The 11,458-nt window shown below is 40.3% G+C and overlaps 1 protein-coding gene across 3 annotated transcripts in view; it reads left to right on the plus strand.

The window, feature by feature from the left end:
- Nucleotides 1-11,458, plus strand: part of nwd2 (NACHT and WD repeat domain containing 2) — a 48,538-nt gene that overhangs the window by 12,529 nt on the left and 24,551 nt on the right. For all 3 annotated transcript variants that reach the window (XM_032544764.1, XM_032544763.1, XM_032544765.1), the window contains exon 4: nt 8,443-8,559. In XM_032544764.1, the coding sequence (XP_032400655.1) occupies nt 8,443-8,559 (117 nt within the window). The remainder of the gene's footprint in view (nt 1-8,442; nt 8,560-11,458) is intronic.

Genomic DNA, 11,458 nt, shown 5'->3' on the forward strand with positions numbered 1-11,458 from the left:
GCTTAATACTATAGTATTTAGATGACCTCCTATATGTGCACAGGGCTTGTCCAGTCCGTTACAGGGGATGGGTTCAGATTTGAGTGATTCTGATTATAGACTCTGGTTCTTACAGAATCCTGTTTTTAGATTCCTAACCTACGATTTGAGTAAGTGAACAAACTAAACTTTGAAGAAGGCAAAACCACACTTATTTGTTTTCAGCAGACTTAAGCCGCCATTAAAATGCATGTCAGAGAATATGCATTTTTTTGTGTGTGTGTGGTTTTTTTTTTTTGTTTAAAGTTTGAATCAGACTTTGCTCATCACAAAGCAATTGACATTTGTCTGTAATGTGGCTCGCATGTAAAAACACAGTACACACGTAGAGTATGGCTGTACAGAAAATATACTGTACAGGAAATTGAGATTTGCAAATACAATAGCACTAAGTCCTAATGGCGGTCGAATGCAATCTAATCAATATTTTAATATATTGGTCTGTAGATCTATAATCGTGGCCTGATTAGAGGAGTTGGAATGAGTTGGCTGGTTTATTTCTAAAGGTTAAATAAAGAAAACTAAATATTCTCTTGCTTGCTGTGCACAAGATGAATGCCCACTGTAGTACCTGGGTTTTTACATCAGTTGGATGCACTAGCGGTGGCTAATTTGGAGAAATATGACGACTGGGGAGATAAAACCCCTCGTTCCTAGAAATTTGGTTGGTTGACATTCAAAAGCGATTATTATTGCCAAATGTTGTTTTGTTGTTTAGCTCTTTTTTTTTTTATTCTGTTGTTGCTGTTGTTTCACAAATCTGCGTTAAAATTTGTTTGTGGGGAGACAAGCCAGCCACTGAATGGGATGAATCATTTACCATTCAGTGTATCGCTCCAAAGCACCATAAGCAGATTCTCCACAGACTTGATGCCCCCACAGTGAACCACATTGTTTAATGACAAGCATGTTAAATATGTCTGGCACATACAGCCAGTTGCATGAATTAGGATGACTATTTTTACAAGCATCAATTATATATTAAGTCGTAGGGTAAAAGAAGCAGATAGAAAGATCGAACAAACGTTGAATCTATCAACAGTCTGTATGCGATAGGGAAGTGCAAGATAATGCAAGTAGAGCCAGGCAGAGGTGTTTTGGCTCTGGTTTCTGTGGCCACGTGTCTGTCTGGTGATTCATCTCGCTGTGAAGAAGCGTGAGCTGAAATGATTATGTCGAAGGCCTAGCAGTTTATACTATGACTCACTTACTCTCCCTCTTCCTCCTCCTCCTCATCCAAACCCCCCCCACTCCTCATCCTCACCTACGCAACGTGAGAACTGCCACCTTGGCGAAAATTAGTTTTCTACTTTTTGATTATGAATCAATTTAAGTGTGAAATCATATACAGTCTCTACGTACGGTGTGTTGTAGGTCCAGGTGAACTGTATTTATAGTGTTCATTTTTTCCTTTAGATTTGTAATTTGTGTGCGATCCCGCCTCCCCTTTCACACACGTGCTCCATCTCTCGCACACATCCGCTGGCGCACACTGACACACATATGCCAACACCAGTTGACATAGTTTCTATCCAGAACGTTTCCTTAAGAGGATGAAGAAGGATCACAGGGGGAGGGGAGAGGGATAGTGGAATGAAGATGGTACAGAAATCCAACCCAGGGGCCGAGAGCCCCGTCTTTTTTCAGTCAGTGCAGAGCAGCGGCGAGGGGGTCAGGCTCCATAATCTCTTTTTTGCCATTTCTACCCCTGTGTTTTCCTTCTCCTGTCTTTCTCTTTTTCATGCTCACTTCTTTATTATAAACACACATAACAGACAATCACTAATGGATCAGGGTCACACTTGGTTTCAGCACATCTGTTGATAACTGTTGGTGTGTGTGACATTTGCCTTGCGCAAATAAAACCAAATATCCAGTCTCTGACCATATTTATATCTTATCAGTAAGATATCAATCCGTGGATTACATGCATGATTGTTTGGCCACTCAAATATATAGAAGATTCAAGCGTCTCAGCTCAGTTAGTCATGACCCTTTTATTCAGTCTCGGAACACTAATCTGAAATTGGACCCAGCCAAGTGGTCAACATTATATTTAACTGAATCAGTTAGGGACTCTGTTGTATTGACACTTATCTTAAGTTTAGCGCCTGAATGGAGAGGATAGTGAGGCGCATGCTGCATTAGAATCATCTCAAGAGAAAAGTGTGTGTTTTTGCACGAGGCAGTGTGTCAACTGTGCTTTGCAGAGTAAAATGACATGAATTACTGCTCTTTTCGACCGTGACTGCTTGTTATTTAGTGGCTCGTCGTGCTGCTGCTAGTGTTAGTGTTCTCTCTCTTTTTTGGGTGGTTTAGGTCGACCAGATTTTACAGGGGGTCTAATTATTCATCAGGTGTATTCAGATTGGGTCGGGTCTCTTTCTTTGAATAATGAGTTATACATTTATTATCAGGTTTGGGTATACTTTTTACAATTTTGCATTATTAAAAAATCTATTAGTCAATCTGTTGTATCCTGTGCAACATGTAATATGCCTGTCTTTGATATGTGTGCATTGACGACCATCTAGTGTCCCCTTTAGCGATTAATAAAGTTATCAATACATTCTCTTCTTTTGCAGCCAGGACACATAAGAGAAGAGAAATTGGTTTTAGACAGCTTTTTTTCACAAATTGGAAGTTTATTAGTTGACAATCTGATACAGGTGATGTGCAGCTGAAAATTTTGTTAGTTCAATTTAGTCAAGATTACATATACACTTTGTTTTAATTGCATTTCAATAACCAAATTTCAACATGTAGCAGGTTCTTCTAGATTTCCTGAAAATATTACTTGCAAAAAGCAGTTCAAAAGTAGTTTAGTGGTAGGTGGCTTTACTTCCACCTACAACCCGGGTAGATTCCCTCTTCAGTCTAGTTCTTAATGCGGTGTGCATGCTGGACTGTCAGTTTCTCTATAAAATCCCAGTTCTCGTTATCATAACCCATCTTGCATATCTTAAACTCATAAATCATCTTGTTTCAGTAGAATCATTTCCTCCCACATACAAGAAGTTCAAAACAATCTCAGGGTTACTGGAAGCAGCTCTGTTAATAATATCGCCGGACCGTTTCTATGGTTGCCAAACTCATTGGCCGTCACGCACGCACGCACGGCCACTGCAATTACAATTAAAGTTTCCTGGCCATAACGGGGAGATTCTGTTCAACGGCTGTCACTCCGATGTCTTTTACAATTCACAACACAAGCAGCAAGATGGGAGACGAGATGAGGGGTCAGACAACACTTCACAATGATTAAAATAAAAGCCTATTCATGTAGTCTATTATGCTTGCACCTTTGAAGAAGGGAATACACTTGTCAGTTTGGCTTTGTCAAAAAAAAGACCCCGTGCTCTTAGAATATGTCATCCACTTAAAAATGTAAAAGCTAATAGTTTATTTCGTAGTGGTGCTTCCCATAAGAGTTGGTGAACATGTTAGGTAAATGTGTTTTTCTGTGAATATGCTTTTTATCTTCATCACTTTTTTTTAATTGAAGTCTCTTACTTTTTACTAAAAGCACAAATTATCTGTCTGAAGAAGAATGCTACAGAATCATAAAAAAGGTGTTGAAAAGGAGATATTTTATCTCTTTAGTTATCCTATGATAGGAAATCTCTAGGTATTCTCAGTTTAAATATGTGTTGTGATTTCAGACTGAAATAACATCAGAAGGAGAAACTGTTCAAAGTATTATGTATTCATCCCTCTTCCATCTGTTTACCTGGCTGCCATTGTTTTTTTTTTTTAAATTTTGTGTCTCTCAGTCTTCTTTTGGTCTGTCTCTATTACCTGTTGGCAGTCTGCCGTCATCTCCATTCACTGTTCTGCTCTGAGCCTGTTGGTTTCTGGATTCAGTCTCTACAAAAACACATCAACATGCCAACTGCCTCCACAGCAAGGATGCTGACGATCGCCATACTGTAGATAATCAAAAATCAAATATGAAATGCTTATAAGGTTTTACTTACACTATTCAGTTTTATTATTGTAACCACCGTGATTACATTTTCACCCATGTCAGTTTATCTGTTGTCAGCAGGATGTCTTAGAAAATATGAGTTGATTTCTCACATTTAATGGACAAGTAGGCCTGGAAATAAACATGAAATAGGCATTGCTTGAAATCACGACAAAGTGTTTTTATCCAAGACTATAAAATCAAAACAGAAAACTTGTTTCTTAATGTATAGAGACAGATAAGAATAGAAAGGATCTAGAAAAGAGAAATAATTCAAGGTGAAGTCAATTATTTTTCAGTGTAATTATAAAATGTACAATAGTTGACATGCATTTCAAGTGCCATCTACAGTAGTAACACACTACACTAAACACGCAATATATTGCAGGCAATTTGATTGAATAGCCTGTATGCACCAATATATTCAAGTTTGCCAGTGATTTGAAGACGCATACATTTTATTTTGGCATAACTGTTTTTGGTGAACTGTAGAGATTTACATCAGTTTCAGCTATAGGACAGCTGAGAGATGAGAATATGTGGAAGCAGCTGCGTACACTGTGACTCTACTCATAATATACACTGGTTCCCATCAATTTTAAGAGAACATTTTAATCAACTCTGCAGGTATCCTGCCAGCACAATCAAAGTACAAAGACTGAATGTCCCACAGGCAATATTAGCTGCAGAGAAAATGGGAACTATTGAATTTTAAGTCTTTTCTTGAACTTTCTGAACATCATTGTGTTTAAGCTCTGTTCTCGGAGTGTGCACTCTCAAAGATGTTTTAGGAATGTTTGCAATTTGCAGCCAACAAGAAGCTGAATTATTCTTGACACTGCAGTGTGCACCAGCTGGCCACGCCAGGCGCTTTGATTACTACTCCGCAACACACCCGCATTGGTCAACAGTGTTGTGATTAGTTTTTCCCTGCAGGTTTACTTGTTGGTTTGAGGAGCTTCCAAGTTGGGTCTGCTCCCATTTAGTCTGGCTCAACGGATGTACATTTTGGAAATAAAGCCTGGGATTGCACTGGAAGTCCCTTCCCTTCAGCTACCTCTGCTAATTATTTCGCAGATGCACAGATGCTGCATCTGGGGCTTTGCGCCGCTCAGGAGAGTTGTGATTGGTTTAAAGAAATACAAGCAAGCCAGAGTGTTTCCTCTATCCCAGAATAGATAAGTGGTGTAGTCAGACCAATCTCTAGCGTTGTGGAGATAGGTTTGGCAAAGTGAGACTGGCACCCATTTAAGTACCTCCATCTGGCGTGGACACCCCCACTCACATTAACAATGTTCATTTCAACACTTTGTTCCTCTAAAAAACACAAAATTTGCTCTCATTAAGGTTACTGCCAGCCGTAAAGTTACTCTCAAGCATCATCATGGAAAAAAAAGGATCTCCCTGAGCAGTTTCACTGAAGGCCTGCCTCCTGCTCTACTGGTGCCTTATTATAGCCAGCACAAGTCACGTGATGTCATTACCTCATGTCTTTGACCAGCTCTTAACCTTACCTTGCTATGGTTGAGCAGCAACGTCTGAAACACTGTGTCGTAATTACCCCCGTGGGTCAGAGCTTGACAGATTTTCTCAAAGGCATGTATGGGAAATTTCCTCTCGGCTCTCATCATCGACGACCTGAATCAACTCTATTACATTCCAGAAGTCAAATGTGACCTCTTATCAGAGCAGGCGGACTTTTGAAATAAGTGAAGTAAAACTTAGCATTCAGGGATCTAATATTAAAATCTAAACACCTGCTTAAAGTCCCTTCCTGTGATCTGTCCTATTATTATTATTTGCTTTTCAAACTCAGTTTTGTGTTTGTTTCACATCACTGCAAGGATTTATGGAGCACTAACAAAGCTGTATTCATCAAACATTCTTAGAGATTTACTACATGTTTCATGATTTAAAAAAAAAAATTGCCTGCAGTAGAGGGCTTAAAATATATTTATTTTGACACCATATCTATTTTTACTGTTTTTTGCCTAAGAGTCTTTCTGTTATGGGGGTTTTCCCGCCTGATTTCATGCCCTTTCTTCCTGGGCATCTTGGGCATAATCCCAAAGTCTAATAGTTTAACATTCAATACATAAAAAAGGCTTCTCCTGCACTTGACCCGCCATGGGCCAATGCCTCTATGCATTAGAAAGCTGCTTAGCAGAAGCTGCTTCAGCTTTTACGTAAGAAATGGCTCCCCCACTACCGTAGTTTAGTAGAAGAGAGAGACAAAGACTGGGGGAGAGGGAAAGTAATCAGAGAGAGGAGCAGCAAAAATAAAAGTAGAGCTTGGCATGAAAGAAAAAGAAAGGAGGTTGAAAAGACACGAGGAAAAAGTAAAACACTTCCAGCCAAAGCCCGGCCCACAGGAGTCCTCATCTACGTAACTGTGCCTCCTTCTATGAATTCCCCATCCAAATACTTTCCCTCTTAACTTCATTCATGTGTCCTTGCCTATTTTAGATAAACATTCCTGGACTGTTTCTTCCCTTTTCTCCTTCATCCATCTGTCTATACTCCAGTGGAGCACAGCGAGTGATGAAGCAAATTTAATCATCTCCCCACACTGTATGCACGCAGTGTGCAGATATGACTAATGTCTTTATTTCGCTTTTAATTACTGTGCATCCTCCCGTTCACCTGCTGATCGTAATCGGGGGCGCTCATCTCACTTCATTCCCCCTCCCTCCGCTCCTTGTCAACACAGGGCCAATTGCAGTCTCCCTCACGTGCGTTGGAAGTAGATTAGTGACACTGATGCACAGTGACTGATGTGCTAAGCAACAAGTTTTATGAGGGATGCTTAACATGTGTGTATGAGTGGGAGAGGGTTTTCCCCCCCAATGTAATAGCTTATGGTGGTGCAGAATAATGGAAAGAGGCGTATAACTAAACCTAATCGGCCAGTTGTAAAGTTTGTCATTTATCTCTCATACTGCCAAAATAATTTACGTAATTTACAACATAGATTTACAAGGTAAAAAGCTTGGTAGCCACTAGAATAATTGATCATAAGGATATTTGTTTAGTTGCAACCCATGATTGTGGAAGATATATGAAGCTAAAAGCGCACGCCTTCCACAGTAACACAGCAGCTCACAGGTGAACAGCAGCAGCCAAGCAGATGAGCTGAGGGTTAGCTCCGGCCCTCCTGCTGTTCCCACCAGTAATAGGAGACGCAAATATCTCCCAGACTGTCAAAGTAAAGTCCCACACTCTCAATTTCAGTGCCATCAGGTTATACAGGGCTGCCAGTCACTGCTGTTCTCTGCCACACCGCGGATGTGTCAGTCATTGGGCCAGGCTAAACTCATTTGAGCTAGCTAGTCTGGTGAGCAGCAGAGCATGAAGGAAGAGCACTCCTGAATCACTTTGGCTTCACCTCATCCCCCTGCTTTACCCTCTACTTTCTACTCCCCAAACACTGCCATCAGGGAGACGGACTAGCAGAATCGATACAATCAAAGAGGGAAGAAGAAGAAGAAGAATTATGCGACCATGGGCATTATTTATTTTGGAGACTGAAACCATAGGCTCAAAGCAGCAAAGGCCATCAGGAATCCTATTGTAAGCCATATGTCAGTCTCTAACTATCAGAGACACAGGTAGCTGCTGGTAAGAGGGCTTTGACAGGCCCAAGCCAGCAGCAGCGTGGGGTGGTTCCTCACCGTCCTCTTAAGTGTAACAGTTGCTATTGTCCCAACTGCCAAACCTTGTGACGGAATGTGTTGAGGGAGACCCCCTCTGTGGCATGCGTATGTGCGTCACTCCTACCTGCAGGGCAATGCTCAGAGTAGTGTAGTGGTTTTCAGTGTGTGTCAGTGTTGGCATTACTTCAAATGAGATTTTAGAGTGTATGCCTGCTAATCCTCATTTGAGCTTTTGTTTGATTATACTTTGTTGCATTTGTAAAAAATAAAAATCAAAAAAACTTGGCATCAGGTTTTCCTTCAATTCTTTTAAATACAGCAGGTATCTGCTTAACGGTTTGTTGTTTTTGACTCAACTAAATTTGCTACATTTCAGTGTGTGCATGGAATCTAACCACCCTGTATTTGGTTGTGATGAAACGTTGCTGTTATTGCAATATATATTACTGTAAAAACAGGCTGTTTTGCAAGAGCGCTATCTTTAAGTGCTCGCCCGCAACAGCAAAGTATCTTAGTAAAACAGTGTATAACCTTGTTTTTTTAAAGAAAATTCTAACTTTACTTAGATTTCCTTTATTTGCTCTTTTGCGAGTTCAGGAAGGAGGTTGGACTGTTTATTATAATAATAATAATAATAATAGAAAAGGAAGCAAGAACGCCTTTTCTAGTTAGAGGTAGGAGAAAGATTCTGCAAAATGTGTGCAACACTGAATACAGTAAATTTGTCTTTTTGCTCTTATTAGAACATACAGTAACTCTTGGCCCATGTTTGTGTGTTTTCAGGTGGTGGACCTGTACTGGGGCACGGACCCAGAGGAGTGGGACAGTCCAGAGCTGCAGCGACTGAGGATGAAGCTCCTGGAAGAATGCCTAAAGACCTCGGCGGGACCATGTTTTGTTGTAAGTATGACACACCACCCAGGTTACAGTTTGACATGTAATGGATTTTAGAAGTCTGTTTGTGTGTTATCTACGTTCAAATTGCTGTGTCCAGAAAATCTGTGTCTGCTTCCATTTTTTTCCCACCAGTTTTTCCCCTCCTTATCTCATTACATGGCTCTGATGTGGTATTAAAGCTGGATGGTTCCCAGGCTGTTAGCTGTTGAAGACGTAATAGCTGTGTAAAAATCTAATAAGAGGGAAATCTAATTTTTCTTGTCGTTGCATGGTCGCATTTGAAGAATGAAAGTGAAATGACAGCCGTTTTTGAAGTCTTTTCATCTGTGCCTATAGTGTTGACAGTGGATTAAGTTCATGATGTGGAATCCTTTTTTATCTCTTTTTTTTAATAAAGGCGTTTTTTTGATAATAGTTGTTTGGGTTTGTGCTGAAAATGTCAATAACTTCCGCACTTCAGTAAATAATATATGTCAATTCATGTTAACTTATTGGTCGGTGAAATTATCACAGTTAGAAATCAATAACAAAAATAAAACCACTTCACAAACGGGAAAGATGTCTAAGTCATCTTCGCTGGAGTGCAAACACGTGAAAGTATCTTATCTTGGTCAACAGTGGAATACTGAAAATCCATACAAAGCTAAAATTACACTTGTATGAATAAGCAATGCAAATACCTCCACAAGAAGAGAGAGAGAGAGAGAGAGAGAAAATGGCATGACACGTAATTATGGCTGACATTTCAGTGATATTTTTAAGATAATTTTAGGTCACACAAAAAAAGTCTGGCACGAGGATGTAAAAGGATGAAGACGCAAGTGAAGAGGGGAAGACGACGGAAAGAGTAATTTATGCTCAATTATTCCAATGCGACAGATCTGTTTCTAAAGGTTGAAAATGAGGTGAGAGATCACAGGGAGCTGTAATGCATTATGGGTAGGGTAGGAGCTGTGCATTTAATGATTGGTTCTAGTTTATTTACAGTGGAATGATGTTCCTTATATCAGGCATGTATCACTTGCTCCAGGATCATTCTTCCAACAAGTACAACCGATTCAGAAAGTAGAGAAATTAACAACTCCTCCACAGGTTCAATGAGTTGATTTGTTCGGCTGCTGCACAGTTTCTTAGTTTACAATTTTTGTTTTGTTTTATTGACATGAAACGAAGTGCGTGCATAGTAGATATTCGGCATCGCGGCTCCCAACTGTTTACATACATCAACAACATTACAGCAGAGTTTGGGGAGTGACAATTATCTCACATTTGAATTAACCACACCGACCACTGTCATGTGTATTAGTGCAAAATTAGAACTGTGCCATCTCCTTGACAACTAAGAAAACTTCATCTGCCCATGGAGAGCATGAGATGAGGTTGAACACTCCAGAAAAATCTAGTTAACGGATCTTGAGTTAAGCTTGTTTTGTGAAGATTAGTTTCCCACTGTATTAATCAACAGCAAGAAACTCGCACATGCAAAATAACAAAATCACCACAAGACAGTAATTCACAATGAACACTAACAAAAACGCTACACAGACGTAGATGGTAGCGGTGTAGCAGAAAGTTGTAATCAGCAAAGTTATTACATCAACTATACTGATATCACCAATGCACACAAAACACACACCTGAACAGAGCCAAAACACCAGGTCACATATATGTTAGCACACGCAGGAAATTTTGGAACTTACCTTGGGGAAGAATGACAGTGAGTTGACATCGAAGACAGGAAAATCCCACATTTGGCTTGAATTAAATGGCATCTCTTGCCCAGAGTAGAAGTAACAACACCCAACCAAAAGAGTCAAGGAATATTAGTAACGGCATGGGTAGTGTGGCACAAACAAACAGTTGTTTTTTTTAGAAGCTTCCTCAAAGCCAGATTATCAAAGATAAACATGTTTCTTTATGGAATGCTATATTAGCAGCAGCAAATGTTTGCAGCAGAGTTGGTAAGTGTGGCTCAAAAAAGTAGGCAGGGCACTAACAGCTTGAATAGACCGCCCTCTACTAAAGGGTGCGTTAGATATATGTTGCAGCAACTAGAGTATGTCATGTGAGTGGGAGCAGCACCAGTTTGCAGGCCATAGAGCCACCAGAGAGCTGGAAGGTCTTTGCTTTATTAAAACTATAAAAGTATATTTATGTATTGCTAAATATTGGTGTTAGATGTTGTTAAGAAAAAAATGGTTTGCCCCATCTTCTCTCAGTCTAATCTACTGTATGTCCCCACTTTTTCTTTCCCAGTGGTCCCATAAAATTGCACCAATTTTCGAGTTTATCTTACAAACATTGGTATTGACCTTGCTGATAATGATGGCTGTCTAGAAGCTTAGGATTTTTTCTTAAGTATTTTTCTGTCCTTTTGTGTTGAAGTGGAATTTGATGTCATGGCCTCTAAAGCCCATTGAGACATTGTGTGCGATATTGGGCTGTACAATGTAAGCTCAATCAGATTAAACTGCAGTGAAATGACCATATCTGAAGCTCCCTCCGCTTTTGTGCTGCTGGCTTGGTGTTTGCTGTGGGGTTGTACATGCTGCGCTGATTTCATTCATTCCCATCAGCCCTACCGCCCTCTGTCCTTGCTGCAATTTCACCATCTTAACCCTGACGGACCTCAAGCAATACCACACAACACACTAAGGGAAAGTAGGCACACATAAACTCTGGTGCGCGCACACAGCTTTTTGTTCTTTCTCCCTCTGATTCACCTTTCTTCTTCTCTCCTGCTTTCGAACACGCCCACGCAGGCACATGCAAACAGAGTATCTTGACCCGCGGCATTTACTCTGTCATGAGATTGAGAATCAGTTGGGGTGTACTCTGACTCTGGGTGATACAGACTCTTTACACGCCTCTATACACACACACACACACACACACACACACA

The sequence above is a fragment of the Etheostoma spectabile genome, chromosome 19 (assembly GCF_008692095.1).
Source record: "Etheostoma spectabile isolate EspeVRDwgs_2016 chromosome 19, UIUC_Espe_1.0, whole genome shotgun sequence".
Classification (NCBI taxonomy): Eukaryota; Metazoa; Chordata; class Actinopteri; order Perciformes; family Percidae; genus Etheostoma; species Etheostoma spectabile.